Source organism: Carcharodon carcharias, chromosome 13 (genome assembly GCF_017639515.1).
Source record: "Carcharodon carcharias isolate sCarCar2 chromosome 13, sCarCar2.pri, whole genome shotgun sequence".
NCBI lineage: Eukaryota > Metazoa > Chordata > Chondrichthyes > Lamniformes > Lamnidae > Carcharodon > Carcharodon carcharias.
Window position 1 is genome coordinate 3,046,016 of NC_054479.1, and position 21,839 is coordinate 3,067,854.

The following is a 21,839-nucleotide window of genomic DNA, read 5'->3' on the forward strand; positions in this document are numbered from 1 at the left end:
CCGTCAGGACCACACTACTCCTCCGTCTCCAGCCTAAACCCTTCCACTTACTCTGGTGTCAAATAGATCTAGGTATCAAAAAAGCAAATTCAAAATATTTACACTTAATGCAACACAGCTGTGCGATGGAAATTGATTATGGGATCTAACAAAGCCACCAAGAAAGGTTTTAAGTCTGAAGCAGGTGGGGCGGAGGGATGGAAGCGGATGGTGGTGATGCGGTGGGAGCACGTGCCTGTGTTGGGAGGTGAAGGCGGTTAGAAGCCGCGCGGGGCGGCTCAGGGCGGGAGCGGGATCCACGCGGCCTGGGCGCTGCGGTTTTTTTTCCTGAAAGGCGAGGTCGGCAAATGTTCATTGTCCTTCGCGGGTGGTGGAAAGCGCGAGTGATCCGAGTTTTGGGTGAAGATGCTGGAGGGGATTATTGGCTTCCATTTGTTGCGAGTTTCTGTCTTTTATTCATTGGGTTGTTGCCGCCGAGATGAACCCCCAGCCCGGCCCCTTCTTTACCCCCCACGCCCCCCCCTCCCCCACCCTCCACCCCACAACCCCCACCCACACCCCCCTCCCCCACCCTCCACCCCACAACCCCCACCCACACCCCCCTCCCCCACCCTCCACCCCACAACCCCCACCCACACCCCCCTCCCCCACCCTCCACCCCACACCTCCCTCCCCCACCCTCCACCCCACAACCCCCACCCACACCCCCCCTCCCCCACCCTCCACCCCACAACCCCCACCCACACCCCCCCTCCCCCACCCTCCACCCCACAACCCCCACCCACACCCCCCCCTCCCCCACCCTCCACCCCACAACCCCCACCCACACCCCCCCTCCCCCACCCTCCACCCCACAACCCCCACCCACACCCCCCTCCCCCACCCACACCCCCTCCCCACCCTCCACCCCACACCTCCACCCCACACCCCCACCCCACACCCCCACCCCCACCCCCCCTCCCCCACCCTCCACCCCACAACCCCCACCCACACCCCCCCCTCCCCCACCCTCCACCCCACAACCCCCACCCTCACCCCCCCTCCCCACCCTCCACCCCACAACCCCCACCCCACACCCCCCTCCCCACCCTCACACCCACCACCCCACACACTCCCCACCCCTCACACCCTCCACCCCTCCCCACCCTCCACCCCACACACCCCCACCCACACACCGCTCCACCCCCTCACCACCCTCCACCCCACACACCCCCACCCCACACACCCTCCACCCCACACCCCTCCACCCCACACACCCTCCACCCCACACACCCTCCACCCCACACACCCTCCACCCCACACACCCTCCACCCCACACACCCTCCACCCCACACACCCTCCACCCCACACACCCTCCACCCCACACCCCACACACCCCACACACCCCACACACCCCACACACCCCACACACCCCACACACCCCACACACCCCACACACCCCACACACCCCACACACACCCCACACCCTCCCTCCAACACACCCCCCAACCCCCACCCACCCCTAAACACACACACACACCCCCACACCCCTCCTTACCCACACCCCCCACCCCCAAACACACACCCACCCCACCCACCCCCAAACACACCCCCCCCACCCTCCACCCCACAACCCCCACCCACCCCTACACGCACACACACACACACACACTCCACACACACCCCCACACCCCTCCTTACCCACAACCCCCACTCCACACACACCCCCACACCCCTCCTTACCCACAACCCCCACCCCAAACACATACCCCCACACCCCTCCTTACCCACAACCCCCACCCCCAAACACACATTCCACCCACCCCCAAACACACCCCCCACACCCCTCCTTACCCACACACCCCCACCCCCCCACACACACCCCCACCCCCCTCCTTACCCACAACACACCCCACCAACCCCCAAACACACACCCCCACACCCCCCCTTACCCACAACCCCCACCCCCAAACACGCACACACCCTAACATACACTCCCTTACCCACAAGCCCCCAGCCCAGCCCCTTCTTTACCCCCCACAACCCCCCCCCCCCAACACACCCCACCCACACACGCCCCCTGCCCCCCCAGCCCGGCCCCTTCTTTACCCCCACCCCCAAACACACACACCCCTCCTTACCCATATCCCCAACCCTCAAACACCACCCCCACCACCACCAAGCCTGGCCCTTTTCTGCCCCCCCCCCCCACACACACACACACACACACACCCACCCTCAGACTAGCCCTTTCTTTACCCCCACACCACAACCCCCAGAGTGACTCCTGCCATTGAGCCTACCCCTAGCCCTTCTCCCCACAGTGCCAACTGATGTTAACCTGAGGAGTTTTTGCAAGGTGCTGGATAGGAAATACTAGAGCTTGGTATTTCTCTGTCTAATGGATGCTGATCAGGAAACATCTTTCAGAAAAGTTATGTGCTGATAGTTACTTTGTTTCTGAGATTTTTATCTGATAGCATATAATGCTGGCATCTGTGGTGATTTCACATGTCTTCAGCTGCAGTCTTATTGATTGAGTTTACATGATTGTTTTCTCCTCTCAGAAAGGAGCTGTGGGAGCTTTAATTTATAAAAATGAGTGGAAGAGCCCGATCTCGGGCTCGAGGGAGGGCCCGTGTCCCTGAAGTAAGTGCCCAGCCTCTTGCTCCAAGGCCGGTAAGTAACTTTGCTTACAAATACACACTTGTTTTAGATGTTCTAGTGCCTCTGTAGCTTATATCATACTGACTTTGTAGCAAAGTTTTAATCTGCACTTGGTGGGCAAGATTCTAGAAGCAATTATTCGGGATAGCGTTAGTAGTCGCATGGAAAAATATGGGTTGATAAGGAAGAGCCGGCATGAATTTCTGAAGGGGAAATCATGTTTGACTAAGTTGCTGGAGTTCTTTTGAAGAGGTAACAGAGAAAGTTGAGGGTAATGCTGTTGATGTGATGTACATGGAATTTGCAAAGGCATTTGTTACAGTGTCACACAACAGACTTGAGAAAAAAGCTATATAGCTCATGGAATAAAAGGCACAGCAGCAACGTGGATACAAAACTCGCTGAAAAATAGGAAGCAGAGAGTAATGATCAATGGATATTTTTTGGGTGGGATGAAGGTTTGTAGTGGAGTTTCCCAGGGGTCGGTATTGGAACTCTTGCTTTTCCTGATATATATTAATGATCTTGGTGTGCAGGGAACAATCTCAAAGTTTGCAGATGATATGAAGCTTGGGAGTGTTGTGAACTGTGACGAGAACAGTGTAGAACTTTATAAGGACATAGACAAGTTGGTGGAGTGGGCAGATAGGTGGCAGATGAAGTTCAGTGTGGAGAAGTGTGAGGTGATGCATTTTGGTAGGAAGAACATGGACGGACAATATAAAATAGTGAAATTTTGAAGGGGGTGCAGGAGCAGGAAGACCTGGGTGTGTGTGCACAGGTCATTGAAGGTGGCAGGACAGGTGGAGAGAGCAGTTAATAAAGCGTATAGTATCCTGGCCTTTATTAGTAGGGGCATAGAGTACAAGAGCAGGGAGGTTATGCTGAACTTATATATGACACTCATTAGACCTCAGCTGGAGTACTGTGTACAGTCCTGAACATCACACTGTAGGAAGGATGTGAACACATGGGAAAGAGTGCAGAAGTTTATAAGATTGGTTCCAAGAATGAAAAACTTCAGCTATGAAGATAGATTGGAGAGGTTGGGATTGTTCTCCTTGGAGGGAAGAAGGTTGAGAGGAGATTTGATAAGGGTATTCAAAATCATGAGTGGGCTGGACAGAGTAGATAGGAAGAAGCTGTTCCTGCTCTTAAAAGGATCAGGAATGAGAGGGCACAGATTTAAAGTGATTTGCAAAAGAAGCAAATGTGACATGAGAGAAAACTTTTTCACACAGTGAGTGATTTGGGTCTGGAATGCACTGCCTGGAAGTGTGGTGGAGGCAGGTTCAATTGAGGCATTCATGAGGGCATTGGATGATTAACGTGTCGGCGTACAGGGAAAAGGCAGGGCAATGGCACTAGGTCATAATGCCCATTTGGAGGGCCGGTGCAGACAAGATGGGAGAAAGGCCTCCTGTGCCGTTTAAATTCTGTGATTCTGTAAAACTGCTCACAGGCCACTGCCATTTGTTATCAGGCAAACCAATCTTTGAAAATAATGTAATTTAAAAAAAAAACTAACTTGGAACACTTGGCCTGAATCTTGCAGTGAAGTGACAGCACTTGCCACTGACCTCAGGAAATTGCCCACAAGGTTTCAGTAATAACTATGATGTGGGCTTCCACTTTCCCAGTGTTAATTTTGTTATGGGGATCTCTGGTGTCCAACGACAACGATGTAATCAAGCAGGCTCACACAGCAAAGCAGGAAGTAAAATCCACCAAAGGTGATTCTCTTTTTATCGTTTTATGGAGAATTGAATAGAGGCATAAACTTTGGGATTAAAATAACAACTGAAGTATGGAGTTATCAAGGTCAGAGAGGTAGTTGAGCAGAAATATGTTAGTACATCATTAAAAACTCAGTTGCACCTCATTCAACAAGCTGTAACTTTTTTGAGCGCTTGGAATAGGGGATGGGTGCAAGGACGGAGGCTGATGTAGGGGGCCTGATGGGGTCCTTTTGAACCTTTCTTTTAAAAGGTCCCCTCATGCACACTCTGGATTGTAACTCCTCTAAGGGGCCGTGAGCCATGATTCTTTAAAACCTGGCCCGACTCTATGAAAATTGCGGAGGAGTAGGAGATACCTATCTCTGTGGTGGAGCCGACCAGGTCAAGAGTGCTGGATGTGGGCTTCTGACAGGAAGCAGCCTGTAGCCTTTAGAGGCAGTACCGAAAATTGAATGGGGTTGGGAATCCCAGAATCCAAACTGCCCACCATTTTTAAAGAGCTCCTGAGTCAACCGGACTTGGTGAAAATCCAGGCTGATATTTTCCTACCTGTACTTAAATTAATTTCAATCACTGGCATATGTTGAAATGGGCATTGAGGTTGCTATGACTAAAAAAGCTAATTGCTTCAGAAATAAATGAAGGCCTGTCTTATACTTTGAAATGTAGGCACCTGCTCCAGTACCAGCTCCCACAAGACCTGTAACTGCAGGGGAACCTGAACTACTTGGTCGTGGTCGACAAAGAGGGCCCTCTGGAGCAGTGGGACGTAAAGATGGTGAGGCTTGATTAAAATGTGTACCATCATAGGACTTACAATTGAAACGTTATAATTTGTGTATATAAATAGCCTTTGGGCAGTTCTTTATGCTTGTGGAAGGAACATAGGGGCATTCTCTTGTGTGCAAAGATTTTTGTTCAGAGGTCTCAGAAGTATGTCTTGGTCAAACCGGAAACCAATGCGTGCCATCAATCATTGGTGCATGATGAATCCACATCTGAGAAGCTTTCTTTGGTTTTGGGTTGATTGAATCTTATCATTAAGCCCTCTCATGGCATTATTGCATAGCTCATTCAATTCTTGATTGACTAGAGCACAAGAGGAGGATGTTAAGAGGCTTCAAGGTGATTTAGAGAAGTTGAGTGATTGGGCAAATACATCACAGATGCAGTATAACGTGGATAAGTATGAAGTTATCCACTTTGGTAGGGAAAAACAGAATGGCAGAGTATTATTTAAATGGTGATAGGTTGGGAAATGTTGGTGTACAAGGACACTCAGGTCCCTTTGTACATCAATCGCTGAAAGCAACCATGCAGGCGCAGCAAGCAGTTAAGGCAAATGGTATGTTAGCCTTCATTGCGAGAGGATTTGAGTACTGGAGCAAGGATGTTTTACTGCAGCTGTACAGGGCTTGGGTGAGTGAGACCACACCTGGAATATTGTGTGCAGTTTTGCTCTCCTTGCCTAAGAAAAGATATACTTGCTACAGAGGGAGAGCAGAAAAGGTTCACCAGACTGATTCCTGGGATGGCAGGATCGTCATATGAGGAGAGATTGGGCTGACTTGGCCTGTATTCACTGGAGTATAGAAGAATGAGGTGGGATCTCATTGAAATGTTTAAAATTCCGACAGGGATGGACAGACTGGATGCAGAGATGACGTTTCCTCTGGCTGGGCTGGGGTGGGGGTCTAGAAAAAGAGGTCACAGTCTTAGGATATGGGGTAGGCCATTTAAGACTGAGATGAGGAGAAACTTCTTCACTCAGAGGGTGATGAACCTGTGGAATTCTGTACCACAGAGGCTGTGGAGGCCAAGTCACTAAATATATTTAAGAAGGAAATAGATTTCTGGACTCTAAAGGTATCAAGGGATATAGGGAAAGAGCGGGAGTATGGTGTTGCGGAGGAGTAGGAGATACCTATCTCTGTGGTGGAGCCGACCAGGTCAGGACTGCTGAATGTGGGCTTCTGACAGGAAGCAGCCTGTAGCCTTTAGAGGCAGTCCTGAAAATTGAATGGGGTTGGGAGGGCCAGCCAAGATAGTATTGAATGGTGGAGCAGGCTGAAAGGGCCAACTGATCAACTCCTGCTCCTATTTTCTATGTTTCTGTTTTTATAGCCGATGAAGAGATTGGTGTTCATCAGACCTTTTTGTTCCAGAAATTAAATCTTGGTATCCTCAGCTTTTGCATAGCAAGCAAAGCTGGAAAATTGCATGTTGTGAGATTAGTTCATAGTTCATGACTCTCAACAAAGATATATGCCAGTGAGGAAGGAGGATTCTAGGAAGGGGATAAACCAACCATAATTAACCAAGGAAGTTAACGATAGCATCAAATTGAAAAACAAAATATACACTGGCTTACCATTAATCTTTGCCAGAGGATTAGGAAAGTTTTAAAATCCAACAAAAGATGACCAAAAAATAATAGTCAGAAGCTAAACTTTGAGGGTAAACTGGCAAGTAATATAAAAATGGACAGTAAGAGCTTCTTTAAATATATAAAAAGGAAGAGAATGACCAAAGTGAACATAGGCCCCTTAGAGAACAAGGCTGGGGAAACAATGGGAAACCAGGGAATGTTAGAGGAGTTGAATAAATACTTTGCATCAGTCTTGATGATAGAAGACACTAAGTAAAGGGGAACCAGTAGATGTTATATATTTGGATTTCCAAAAGGCATTTGCTAAGGTACTGCACATAAAGCTACTCAATAAGATAAGAGCCCATGATGTTGGGAGTAGTATATTAGCATGGATAGAGGATTGGCTAACTAATAGAAGACAGAGTTGGGATAAAGGTGCATTTTCAAAATGGCAACCTGGATAACTAGTGGTGTGCCACAGGATCAGTGCTGGGGTCACAATTATTTACAATATATATTAATGACTTAGATCAGGGAAATGAATGTCCTATAGCCAAGTTTGCAGATGACACAAAAATAGGTGGGAAGGCAAGTGGTGAGGATGACAGAGTCTACAGAGGGATATGGGCAGGTTAAGTGAGTGGGCAGAAACTTGACAGATGGAATATAATGTGGGAACGTGAGGTTATGTACTTTGGCAGGAAGAATAGAGAAGCTGAATGTTATTTAAATGGAGAAAGACTGCAGAAAGCTGCAGCGCAGAGGGATTTGGGGATCCTCGTGCGTGAATTACAAAAAGCTAGCATACAAGCTCAGGTAATAGGAAAGGCAAATGGAATGTTGGCCTTTATTTCAAAGGGAATGGAGTAAAAGTAGGGAAAGCTTGCTAAAACTAAACAAGGTACTAGTTAGACCACACCTAGAATACTGTGAGGAGTTTTGGTCCCCTTATCTAAGGGAAAAATATATTGGCATTGGAGGCAGTCCAGAGAAGGTTCACTACCTCTAACACTATCCTGGGTATGGAGGGATTTTCTTATGAGGAGAGGTTGAGTAGGCCGGGCCTGTATTCATTGGAGTTTAGAAGAATGAGAGCCGACCTTATTAAAACATATAAGATTCTTAGGGAACTTAACACGGTAGATGCTGAGAGGTCGGTTCCCCCTGTGGGAGAGTCTAGGACTAGAGGGCATAATCTGAGTAAGGGGTTGCCCATTTAAGACAAATGAGGAGGAATTTCTTCTGACAGTATTGAATCTGTGGAATTCTTACTGCAGAGTATAGAGGCTGGGTTGTCAAATATATTCAAGGCTGATTTTAATCAGTAAGGGAATCGAGGGTTATGGGGAAAAGGCAGGAAAGTGGAGTTGAGGATTATCAAATCAGCCATGACCTCATTGAATGGCAGAGTGGACTCGATGGGCCAAATGGCCTACTTCTGTTCCTACGTTATATGATCTTGCATCTTTTGGTCTTGCTAAAAGAACAAATCAAATATTGTATTCCCTGTCATGGGTTTTCCCCTTTCAAGTAAAGTAGGCCACTTGTTATCATTCTTCTAAAAACTCCAGGGCTTGAAAAGAAATGAATATCGATAGCTAAACATAATTGTGCAAAGAAACACCGATCAGGTATTTCTACTATAAGAATTGTGGGTGTCCTTCCTGTTTGTGGAGAATGCATGTGATCGCATTAAATTAATATTCTGCCTCCTGTTTATAATTGTAATGAGTTTGTGTAGCTGTGAAGGCTGACTGTTTTCCTGTCGGTTGTTTAGTTGAACAGCATCCGATGTAAATGGAAGCTGGAAATAATAGGACTTTTTAATAGTTCCTCAAGACTGGTTAAATAAATATAGCTCCATTGCACTGGATCTGACATGTCTAATTTATTCTTGTTTCTTGAAAATGTGGCAGTCGTTGAGGTGATATCTGCTGGATTTAAAGAGATGTCATTGGCAGAAAGAGGGGGTCGGCGGCGAGACTTCCATGATCTTGGAGTTAACACTAGGAAGGCAATGGAGCATGTCAAGGAGTCCAAAACAGGTAAAGTCTAGTGTGGAGTAGTTCAGGATTTACATTTGAGGTTGCTTGTACTGATGATCACTTTCTGTGGTCAAATCTTAAGATCGTATGTTAGTTTCAGAGCTTTATGTTCTAATTCATTTATCTCCACTGAATGAGCAAGTGATGAAGTTGCACGTTCTAGATTAAAGCTGTCCAAAAATAATTTTAATAGGTTTGTTTTTACTCTTTTGTCCATTTCATTTTCTCTTTGCTCATTTAACTATACCAATATATTAAAAAAAAATTAGTCAAAACCTTTCAGTTTTTAAAGGCTTTTTGAAAAACCACCCAAGCTCTGTGGAGTTCAGCACTTAATACAATTTTTGGCATGGATTTTGCATTGGTACAAATACTATAGTTGTCTTGTACTTGATTTTTGGGCAGTTCCAAAATGATTCAAATTGCTACAGTTGACACCGACAATCAAGATCAAGCAGCTACTATTGTGCTAATGGTGCCATTGTGAAATCACCAGTGAATTGGTGGCTCCAAAGTAACACTGGATCAGCACAGTGACCAGGAGTGATTATTCATTGGTACAGCCATTAGATCAGTGTAATTTATTAGGTGGTTAACACATGACATTAGACTCTCAATTTCCTCCAAATCTTTGCCCTATTATGCATGTCTGCACTTGTACCCATGACAGTGGTAACACTTTTTTTTGTGGAGAATTATGAGCATCTGTTATAATCTAGCTAAAACAATGAAGCTTTTTTCACCTTGAGGCTTTGCATAAGGTAGATGTAGCAGAAGCAGTTTTGGTTATTTAATGTTTTAAAAAAACTAATATTGAGATTGAGTTGGGGAGGATTAAAACAATAAACTGTTAAACCAACTGTGCTAGTTTTCGCTAGATCACCTAGCGTATCTGCTCAATCTACTTGCCCTATTTTTTCCAAGCAACTAATGGTTTGTGGCAGAAAATTTCTAGCTACTAACCATTCTTGATGTAAAGATGTTTTTCTGATCTTTGGTCCTTTTGTGATTGTCTCTACTTGTCAAAATTAGATGGCCTCAATATTTACTACCTCACAGCCCTTTGTACTCTTGTTGAGCTGCCCAAAGATACAGGGAACTGCCCAATTATGATCCGTGTCTTCTACATGTTGAAATTGTCACTTTGTTTTTATTCTTGATAGAAAATCTAGAATTCTTGCTTTTTTATGGCCTTTATTTACTCAAGCTCCCACATTTTTTAAAGCTCCACATGCCTGCAAATCTATTGTTTAATATGTATTATTCTAAGAAATATCACTTATTTTTCTACACTGTCACCTATCATGTAACCCTAGTCTGTTCTTCAGTCTTCTGCAGTCCTATACATCAGAAAATGTTAAATTTGGCCTCTGTTTCTAAATTCGGATTCTTTACTTGTGTATGGTTAAATCAGAAAGCTCCCAACGCAATCCTTTGCAACAGTACTTGCTGCATCCTACCAAACTTCTGCACACCGCTGTTTTACTCTTTGCCCTCTAGCCAACCTGTCCATGCAGCCTTTTCCCCTTAATTCCGATGTGCTGTGCTCTTTGCCATCAATATCCTTGATATCCTTTTTAAAAGACGGGTAACATTTCTGATCCTCTTAATATTGTGGTATTGCCATTTATATAGCATTTTGGAAAATAAAATTCAGTCTGTTACTCCCTCGTTTTTCTTCAGATCTTCAACTTTGGTACCCTGACTTTGAATAATAGCCTCTGCTGTAATTAATTAAGTGACTGCTAAATACCTCATTTGTACCCTTTCTATTGTAAACTAATTACATGATTTCTCTCCATATTCTAAGTACTGTAGTTTAGGTAGACACTAATCGAACACTGAACTTTAAATAAATGTGTCAAAAAGTAAAAGCAGCACTTACATTTATATTGTGCCTTTCATGACCTCAGATGTCTTGAAGCAATTTCGGAATGATCTGCTTCTGAAGTGTTGCTGTTGTGGTGCAGAAAATTATTAATCTTTTATATTTTCAGGTATTTCCGGAAGTATGATACGTCTGATAACAAACTATATTTGCCTAAACTCACGTCCCCAGTGGGCCCTATATCAATACCATGTGGATTATAACCCTCAAATGGAATCAAGACGTCTGCGTACTGTACTATTGTTTATGCATGACAAAATTCTTGGTACAACTCGTGTTTTTGATGGCTCCATCTTATTCCTGCCTATAAAACTGGAAAAGAAAGTAAGTTCTAAATCCTTTAAGACACTATTGGAAATGTAATCATTTTGCCTTAAAAGAAGGATCCTGACCTTGTGGTGGAATGAAAAAGAAAATATAATGCAGTGAACTTATTCTTAGAATTTGGCGCTCTCGCTGTTGATTAACCCCACATTTTTGTGAGCTTTGTGATCTCTTGCTGAGCTGCTTCCTCTCCATTTTGTAATGAGGTTTGAAGTTTTCCATTTTTAAGAACACTTATAAAACCTTAGTGCAGACGGAGGCAATTCAGCCCGTTCTGTCTTGGATAGAAGAGCTATCCAATTAGCCCTGCTTACCTTGGCCCTGCAGATTTTTCTTTTCAAGTACATATCAAATATCCTTTTGAAAGTTACCAATACATGCTCTTCCACACCCCTTTCTAATAGTGTGTTCAAGATCGTAACTTTGAAGCAGTGACACCAGATAATGTAGATGGAGGAGTTTAAGGCATTTGGGCCTGAGTTCTGTCCTGGGACCTTTTAGAACTGGACTCAAATTGCGAAAAGAATGAGCTGGGAGGGGAAGGAACAGCCTATTGGAATATAATTGTACTATGTTCAGCACCTGCCCCCACCATTTGATTCACCTCTGTAAAGAACTAAAAAGCTTTGCGTTTATATAACACTTTTAACAACCAGAGGATGTCCCGAAGAGCTTTGGTGAGACCGCACCCTGTGGTACTGTGCCATTTTGGACTCCATATTTAAGAAAGGATAAACAGTCTCTCTGGATTGAGGCTGACTTGCTTGCACCCTGGGATTGATGGTTTCTGAGATGACTAAATCCAGTGTGCAATCCACAGACTGTACCACATGCGGGGCGAGCAGGTGGTGCTTGAAGGATTGGGTAGATGGGTTGTTTTGGAGGTTTGTGCACTCCCTCCGATACCTCGACTTCTCCTGCCATGACTGTGTTCCAAGCAGAGCAGTTGCTTCTGGAGCCTGGTGTCAGGTGTATGAATGACATGTCCTGTCCAGTGGAGCTGGTTTTGCATGATTAGTGTCTTGATGCTGGGTGAGTTGGCTTGGGAGAGGACACTGCTGTTGGACCGCCTTACCTGCTAGTGGATTTGGAGGGCCTTGTGAAAGCACTGCTAGTGGTACTTCTCCAGTGCTTGAAGGTATCTGCTGTAGGTTGTCCAAGCCTCTGAAGCATATAGGAGCGAGGGAACCACTTCTGCCCTGTAAACCATAACCTTAGTCTTGGGTTTGAGATTGTGGTCCTCAAATATTCTTTTTCTCAGATGGCTGAAGGCTTGCACTGGCACGCTGGAGGCAATAATAAATTTTCACCTTCCATGTCTGCCTTTGTTGAGAGGAGGCTCCCAAAATAAGAATCGACATTTTCCAGGATCTCGCCACTGATCTTAATTGGTGGGTGATGTTGTGATGTGGGAGCTGGTTGGAAGAAGACCTTAATTTTCCAAGTGTTTAGTGAAAGGTTCTCAGTTCTTATTTCAACTTTTAAGGAAGGATATATTTGCATTGGAGGCAGTACAGCAAAGGTTCACCAGATTGGTCTTTGGGATGAGGAGGTTGTCCCGTGATGAGAGGCTGAGGTAAATTGAGCGTTTATTCTTGGTGTTTGAGAGGTGATCTCATTGAAACATTCAGGATTCTGAAGGGGCTTGACAGGGTCGATACTGAGGCAGTTTTCCTGGCTGGGGATGTGGGGGCACAGTCTCGAGACAAGGGGCCAATCATTTAGGACTGAGATGAGGAGAAACTTAAAGGGTTGTGAATCTTTGGAATTCTCTACCCCAGAGGCTTGTGGATGCTCCCTTGTTGAACATGTTTAGAGCTGGGATAGACATTTTTTGGTGTATCATGGAGTCAAAGGATATGGGGAGCAGTTGGGAAAGTGGAGTTGAAACCCAGGATCAGCCCCAATCATTGAATGATGGAGCACGCACACCAGGCCATATGATCTACTCCTGCTATTTCTTGTGTTCTTGCATTTGTGAAGTACTTTTGAAATGTCGTCGCTGTTGTAACGTAGGAAATGTGGCAGCCAATTTACACATAGCCAGCTTCCACAAACAGCAATGTGTTATTGAATAGATAGTTTGTTTGTGATGTTGACTTGGGGATAAATATTGGCCAAGGCACCCTGGATAACTTGCCTCTTCAAAGTAGTGCCATGGAAATTTTTTCATCTGCTTGAGAGGGCAATGTGGGTGGGAACCTCAGTTTATTGTTCCATCAAAAAGACATTGCAGCCCTCCTTCGGTACTGCACTGGCATGTCAGCTTTATTGATTTTTGTGCTCCAGTCCCAGAGAGACTTGAACCCGCAATCTTCTGACTTGGGCGAGAGGTTACCAACTGAGTTACAGCTGACATTTTTGATATTGAGCATGTATTGTTTAAAATTCTTGGTGATCAGTGTATGTGCTTTTTATGTTGTGTCTGTTATGATCTCGGTAGAGACCAGTAACTTTTTTAAAAAGTCGACAAATTGAAATTTCAGTTATCTATTAAGAGAGTGAAGCCACAAGATCCCAAGGCTAAAACAGAAGAATTTTTACTATACAGGAGTCAAGAAAGCAGACACCAAATACTACCTATCCTATACTTTGACTTCCAGAATTAACATGAGTTAATAGGCAAACGGTGGTTGAATATAGACTATAAATTGCACAGTAAATGACAGAAACAATGAATACAGACCTTAGGAATTGGCTCAGCAGTTTGCTCAAATTTTAGTGATCATACTCAGTCATCGAGTCCTTTCAACTGTCTTCCTCACAAGGAATTTCAACTCTTCCCTCTAGGAGCTAGTCTGATCTCCAGCAGACAGCAGTGCACAACCAACTAGAGCTCCACAGACATGGTCTTCACCACAAATGTCACGTCTGTAGAAGCTGCTCAACATGGCCTGGATAATGTAGATCCACCAATGTTCTCTTCAAGTAACAGAAACAGCTGCAGAATCCTTTCTCCTTGCTTATTCTCAGCTTCTGGATCTAGGTTTTCCTTGAGCCTTCAGCTTTTGTTCTGCTCCAGTGGACTGAAAAACTGTTGCTGCACAGCTTGGACTGGTCTGTGTCCTTTTTATACCTTTTCAACAAGTTTTAGTTTCGATTTCCCATCCACAGCTTGCTCTGAGTTCTGATGAAGAGTCATACGGACTCGAAACGTTAACTCTATTCCTCTCTGCAGATGCTGTCAGACCTGCTGAATTTTTCCAGCAATTTTTGTTTTTGTTTCAGCTTGCTCCTGACATCTTTGGGGACTAGGAAGTTCAGTTTTACATGTGTTGAATTTTCTGCTTCCCTTTTAGTTTCATTTTCAGTTCAACTTTTGTTTTGAGGTAGGATCTGCCTCAAACATAAAAATCAAATCTCCCCCCAGTGTGTTATAAGGATTCAGATGAAAACACAATTGCATAGCAGGCTTAGAGAGATTGTCTTATTGGGTGTGATATTTTACCTCAGTGGAACTGTCAGGCTGGAGAATCCTCTTATAGTTGCAACAGAGATTTGAAGACTGGGAGGGGAGAAAAATATATTGAGAATTCACTGCCACCAGAGAGGGCCAATGAATTTATACCCATCAATACTTTGTTAAAGCAAGTGCTAACACTGTTATGCCAGCTACTACGTTCAACACGGTTTGGGGTTTGTAACAGGCAACCTATTAACTCAACAAACGGTGTCTGAACTACTGCAGACAGAATTCCTGAGCGAAACTGCAGGATTATTTCTCCAGATAAAAGCAGAGAGTGGAGGATTGTTATAAATTGTCTATAAAATCAGTACCAGTTAATTACATCTGTGCAGTTTCCAGGCATGATGGACTGGAATTACCCAATGAGCTCCATTCTGGCTGGGAATAGTGGCGCCACTTCTTACAGCTCATAATTCAGGATTTGAGCTTGCATACTTAGGAGCTGTATTGAGACTGTTGAATACAAGTGCTAAATCCTAAGGCTACATTCAATCAGCTGGGTTGCATTTAAGTCTTGGTGAAGAGGTAAAATGTGCCTCCTGTACCCAATTTATAGTCTTGCCCTTCATTTAGTACGTTGACATTAAACGTAGCAGCATAGAACTTTGGAGCAGGAGTAGGCTGTTCAACCCTTTGAGCCTGCTCCACCATTCAATAAGATCATGGTTGATCTGGTTGTGATTTGAAATAGTTTTTAAGAAACTCTTGGAGGTGCTAATTTCCATCTAAAACAGGGAAGCTTTCAGGGTTAAGTATGTGAAATGTTTGAGTTTTAATAAGATTTGTCACCTTTCCTTAATTGAAAGGTCACTGAGCTACTCAGCCAGACACGTGATGGCCAGAATGTGAAGGTAACGGTTACTTTGACCAATGAATTGCCTCCGACTTCTCCAACGTGCCTTCAGTTTTACAACATTGTATTCAGAAGGTAAGCAATTGACAGGGTATCTTTTGGCCTGGATTGTGGGGACTTAAATAGTTAGCCCCAGTGATTGAACTAACACAGGCATGTTGAGTAGGATAGCTGCCCGTTTTGCAAGTTCTGTGATTCTAGGAATTATTTAATACTGTTTAATAATGACACAATTTGAAATGAATCTCCTTCCTATTGGATTGAAAATTTACCATTTGGATGCACTACTGTTTTCAAGTCAGACAATGGCCCGAGATACTAGAGAAAGTATAAGGTTGAAAGGAATATCCTTGTGTGGAATGTGCACTGATTTTGTGCAAAACAAATTCCTACTTAAGAATTTCCCACTAGCTTACTTACTGGACGTAACTTGTAGCATGAGCTCATTGCTTGTCAGACATCTGACTGATCAAAGAAAAAATTCAGATGGGCTGAGCTGATCTTGACATGTTTTATTGTAATTCTGAGATTTAAATAATTTGAAGTTTGTTTAATAATCTTCCAAAGATGGCATTGCCTCAGGGAAATCTGACAAATTTGCAGTTGGGCTAATTTAACTAGAATTCTTCTTACATCCTGCTGTGTTAAATAGATTTGATTGGAATTGTCACATTTCTAAAATCACTTCAATTCCTGAAGTATTTTTTTTTCAGACTTTTAAAGATGATGTCCTTGCAGCAAATTGGTCGAAACTATTACAATCCTCAGGATCCCATTATGATTCCGCAGCACAGGTAGGTGATAACTAGTTACAAATGATGATTCCGCAGCACAGGTAGGTGATAACTAGTTACAAATGATGATTCCGCAGCACAGGTAGGTGATAACTAGTTACAAATGATGATTCCGCAGCACAGGTAGGTGATAACTAGTTACAAATGATGATTCCGCAGCACAGGTAGGTGATAACTAGTTACAAATGATGATTCCGCAGCACAGGTAGGTGATAACTAGTTACAAATGATGATTCCGCAGCACAGGTAGGTGATAACTAGTTACAAATGATGATTCCGCAGCACAGGTAGGTGATAACTAGTTACAAATGATGATTCCGCAGCACAGGTAGGTGATAACTAGTTACAAATGATGATTCCGCAGCACAGGTAGGTGATAACTAGTTACAAATGATGATTCCGCAGCACAGGTAGGTGATAACTAGTTACAAATGATGATTCCGCAGCACAGGTAGGTGATAACTAGTTACAAATGCTAACAATTTGATTCGATTGAGCTGGTGAGTCTTCCTCGTACCTGGTGAGTTAAGTGTAGCCTTCAGGAACAGCAGGGTGTAAAGGCATAATTCAGTAATGTTAGCATACTCTGTCTATTTTGTCCTTAACTTGATTTCTCCTTGAATCCACATATATACAATGGCTTGTCAAATTGTAATTATCCCTTCCCACAGGTGGGCTACACTGGCAGCAGAGTAGAATCACCCATGTGAAAAGTTACCTACTGTTACTTTAGATGTGGCCATAGGAATTTATAATTGAAAAAGTTGACAAGAATTGTATTCGGATGTAAGATTTTTTAATATAGGCTCAAAATCGATTCCATCTAATTAAAAGCAAACTAAATTTTAAATGCACATAAACTGTAGGAAAATTTAAAGTGATGGAAGCTGTGAACTTTTTTTATATTTGTTCACTGGATGTGGACTTTGCTGGCAAGGCTAGCATTTATTGCCTATCCCTAAATTGCTTCGAGTAGGTGGTGGTGGTGGTGAGCTGCCTTCTTGAACCGCTGTAGCTCATGTAGTGTAGGTACACTCACAATGCTGTTAGGAAGGGAGTTCTAGAATTTTGACCCAGTGACAGTGAAGGAATGGTGATTATGTTTCCAAAGTCAGGATGGTATATGACTTGGAGGGAACTAGCAGCTGCTGGTATTCCCATGCATCTGCTACACTTGCCCTTTTGGTTGGTAGTGGTTATGGGTTTGGAAAGTGCTGTCAAAGGAGCCTTGGTGAGTTACTGCAGTGCACCTTGTAGATGGTACACTCAGTTGCCACTGTGTGTCAGTGGTGGAGGGAGTAGATGTTTAAGATGGTGGATAGGGTGCCAGTCAAGTGGGCTGATTTGTCCTGGATAGTATCAAGCATCTTGACGGTGTTGGAGCTGCACTCATCCAGGCAAGTGGAGAGTATTCCATCACATTCCTGACTAGTGCCTTGTAGGTGGTGGACAGGCTTTGGGGAGTCAGGAGGTGAGTTATTTGCTGCAAAATTCCTAGCCTCTGACCTCTTGTAGCCACAATATTTATATGGCTAGCCAAGTTCAGTGTCTGGTCAATGGTAACCCCCAGGATGTCGTTAATGGGGGATTCAGTGATGGTCATACCATTGAATGTCAAAGGGAGATGTTTAGATTCTCACTTGTTGGAGATGGTCATTGCCTGGCACTTAGCGCAAATGTTACTTGCCACTTATCAGTCTGAGTCTGAATATTGTGCACGTCTTGTTGCATTTTGACATGGACTCCTTCACTATCTGAGGAGTTGAGAACAGTGCTGAACATTGCGCAATCATCAGTCAACACCCCCATTTCTGACCTTATGATGGAAGGAAGGTCATTGATGCAACAGCTGAAGATGGTTGGGCCTAGTACACTATCCTGAGGAACACCTGCAGTAATGTCCTGGGACTGAGATAATTGACCTCCATCAGCCACAACCACCTTCCTTTGTGCTAGGTATGACTCCAACTAGTGGAGTGTTTTCCCCCTGATTCCCATTGACTTCAGTTTTTTACTGTATCTTGATGCTAAGCTTGGTCAAATGCTGCCTTGATGTCAAGGTCAGTTACACTCACTTCTTGAGTTCAGTTCTTTTTATGTTTGGGCTAAGACTGTAATGAGGTCAGAAGTGTGGCCCTGGCAGAACCTATATTGAGCATCAGTGAGCAGGTTATTGCTGAGTAAGTGCTGCTTGATAGCACTGTCGACGACTCTTTCCATTACTTTGCTGATGATAGAGAGTAGACTGATGGGGCGGTCATTGGCTGGGTTGGATTTGTCCGGCTTTTTCTGGACAGGACGTACTCGAGCAATTTTCCACATTGCCAGGTAGATGTCAGTGTTGTAGCTGTACTGGAACAGCTTGGCTGGGAGTGTGGCTAGTCTTGGAGCACAGGTCTTCGGTACTATTGCTGGAATGTTGTCAGGGCCCATAGCCTTTGCACTATCCAGTGCCTTCAGTCGTTTCTTGATATCATGTGGAGTGAATTAAATTGGCTGAAGACTGGCATCTGTGATGCTGGGGACCTCAGGAGGAGGCCGAGATGGATCATCCACTCGGCATTTCTGGCTGAAAATGGTTGCAAATGTTTCAGCTTTATCTTTTGCACTGATGTGCTGGGCTCCCCCATCATTGAGGATGGGGATATTTGTGGACCCTCCTCCAGTTGTTTTAATTGTCCACCACCATTCACGACTGGATGTGGCAGAACTGCAGAGTTTAGATCTGATCTGTTGGTTGTGGGATCGCTTAGCTCTGCTTCTGTTGTTTGGCACGCAAGTAACCCTGTGTTGTTTAACCAGGTTGACACCTCATTTTTAGATATGCCCCTGGTGCTGCTCCTGGCATGCCCTCCTGCACTCTTCATTGAACCAGGGCAGATCCCCAGCTTGATGGTAATGATGGAGTGGGGGATATGCCAGGCCATGAGATTACCGATTGTGGTAATATACAATTCTGCTGCTGATGACCCATAGTGCCTCATGGATGTGCAGTTTTGAGCTGCTAGATCTGTTCGAAATCTATCCCATTTAGCATAGCGGTAGTGCTGCATGACATAATGGAGGGTATCCTCTTCTGAAGACGCAACTTCATCTCCACAAGAACTGTCTGGTGGTCACCTCTACCAACACTGTCATAGACAGACATCTGTGGTAGCCAGGTTGGAGAGGATGAGGTCAAGTATGTTGTTTCTTTTTGGTTCTCTCACTACCTGCCACAGACCTAGTCTAGCAGCTATTCCCTTTAGGAATTGGCCAGTTCAGTCTGTGGTGGTGCTGCCGAGCCACTCTCGGTGATGGACATTGATGTCCCCCACCCAGATTGTGTTCAGTGCCCTTGCCACCCTCAGTGCATCCTCCAATTGGTGTCCAGCAGTGTGTGCTGATTCATCAGCTGAATGGTGGGGGGGGGGGGGCAGTGGCAATATTCAGCAGGAGGTTTCCTTGCCCATGTTTGACCTGATGTCATGAGACTTTATGGGGTCAGGAGTTGATGTTGAGGGCTCCCAGGGCAACTCCCTATTGACTGTATACCACTGTGCCACCACCTCTGGGGCATTGTCTGTAAGGTATGATTCCATGACTGTGACTATGTCAGGCTTTTGCTTGACTAATCATAGGACAATTCTCCCAATTTTGGCACTAGCCCCCAGATATTAGTAAGGAGGACTTTGCAGGGCTGACAGGGCTGGGTCTGCCGTTGTCATTTCCAGTGCTCAGATCGATGCTCGCTTCCAGTTTCTCAGGTCGATGTTCATTCCTTATTCACTTTGTAGCAGTTTGATACAACTGATTGGCTTGCTAGGCCATTTCAGAGGACATTTGAGTCAACCACATTGCTGTGGGTTTGGAGTCACATGTAGGCCATGCCAGACCGTTTAGGGATGGTAGATTTCCTTCCCTTAAGGACATTAGTGAACCAGTTATGACAATTGAGTGGTTTTGTGGTCACCATTAGATCAGCTTTTAATTCCAGATTTATTGATTGAATTTAAATCCTACCAGCTGCTGTGGTGGGACTTGAACCCACGCCCCCAGAGCCTTAGCCTGGGCCTCTAGATTACTAGTGTTATTGGTGTGCCATTGTCTCCCCTCTAACATTGAGATATTTTCCCTCATGACAGGATCATGGTTTGGCCAGGTTACACCACTTCAATTCTACAGTATGAGAACAGTGTCATGTTATGTGCAGATGTCAGTCACAAGATTCTGCGTAGCGAAACTGTACTTGATGTAATGTATCAGTTGTATGAGCAGTTTGGTGAACAACGGTTTCAGGAGGCCTGCTCCAAGGAACTAGTCGGTGTAATAGTTCTTACCAGGTAAGATGTGACTGATAGTTTGGGTTACTTCATGTCTTCCATATAGAAAAAGGGCACTTGGGTTGATGAGCTTGAGGGGGAGCTTTACTCTACTCCACATCTGGGTCTTGCAGTACTATGCCTTTTGAATATTTGATGCTAATTCTTCCTTCTGTTTAAATTTTTCCATAACATGTTTTTAGGATGTACTCGTTCATAAACTAATTCATTCATTATGGTGACTTCTAGGTACAACAACAAAACTTACAGAATCGATGATGTTGATTGGGTTCAGAATCCACGAAATACCTTTAAAAAGGCAGATGGATCTGAAATCAGCTACATGGATTACTACAAGAAGGTACAATTGTGTGTTGCCATTGATCTTCAGTAAAAAGTTAGAACATCTCTACATTTCTCGTGTAGTTTACTGAATAGTATGTTGGTAAACTGGCTTTTGTGTCGTGGGGATGTGGGCTAGGAAGATTTGAGCTATGCCTATTTTTCCCACAGCAATATAGTACAGACATCACTGATATGAACCAGCCAGTACTCATTAGTCAGCCCAAACGGCAAGGACCTGGAGGTACTACAGTTGGACCCATCTGCCTCATTCCAGAGTTGTGCTATCTTACAGGTAATAAGGATTTAAAGATACCTAATTTGAAGGAGCATGTAATAGTTATGATAAAGGCAAAATACTGCGGATGCTGGAAATCTGAAACAAAAACAAAAATTGCTGGGAGAACTCAGCAGGCCTGACAGCATCTGTGGAGAGAGAGTTAACGTTTCGAGTTCATATGACTCTTAGAGTCATATGGACTAGAAACGTTAACTCTTTCTTTCCACAGATGCTGTCAGGCCTGCTGAGTTTTTCCAGCAATTTTTGTTCTTGTTTGTAATAGTTATGTCTTTCTATAACTCCTTGTAAGTACGAAACTATGTTCCACCTCATAGGCTGGATCTTACTCATGTAGAATCACATTCTGGTGGAATGGTGGTGCAAGATGTTGAAATATTCCCCACTGTTCAAGTGGCTGTGAATCATGTATTTTGAGATTGGCTAACTGTACTGAGGTTTTGTCCCATTTTGCATTCCAGTGAGCTACTGGGAGGAAGTCTTTTAAGTAGTAAAACAATTCTTTAAAAAATTATAAATTTGGCTGTGATTTAGTGCACATATAATTTAGCTTGTGCTGGTGATTATGGTTAAATACTGGGAAATAGATTGTACAGCTTTTCAGCAAGGTTGTTGTGAATTGAAGGAAGCTGCTCCAAAGGGCTGCCAGTTTGTTCAGTGGATCTTTGATCTGTGCAAAAGCTCAATTTTGATATGAATAGGTGATTTGCATTGATAACTGCTCTTTCTCAATCCACAATGACCTTGTGGAGCACAGCATGTGACTGCAAGA

General features: G+C 44.3%; 1 protein-coding gene across 1 annotated transcript in view; it reads left to right on the forward strand.

Annotated features, from left to right (window-relative positions):
- Positions 1-2,577: 2,577 nt before the first annotated feature.
- The window catches only part of piwil1 (piwi-like RNA-mediated gene silencing 1), a 41,374-nt gene continuing 22,112 nt past the window's right edge, over positions 2,578-21,839 (forward strand). Inside the window, exons 1-9 of the mRNA XM_041202823.1 lie at positions 2,578-2,658; positions 5,055-5,163; positions 8,673-8,801; positions 10,799-11,013; positions 15,286-15,407; positions 16,046-16,126; positions 20,251-20,448; positions 20,677-20,788; positions 20,941-21,064. Of these exons, the coding sequence (XP_041058757.1) occupies positions 2,578-2,658; positions 5,055-5,163; positions 8,673-8,801; positions 10,799-11,013; positions 15,286-15,407; positions 16,046-16,126; positions 20,251-20,448; positions 20,677-20,788; positions 20,941-21,064 (1,171 nt within the window). The remainder of the gene's footprint in view (positions 2,659-5,054; positions 5,164-8,672; positions 8,802-10,798; positions 11,014-15,285; positions 15,408-16,045; positions 16,127-20,250; positions 20,449-20,676; positions 20,789-20,940; positions 21,065-21,839) is intronic.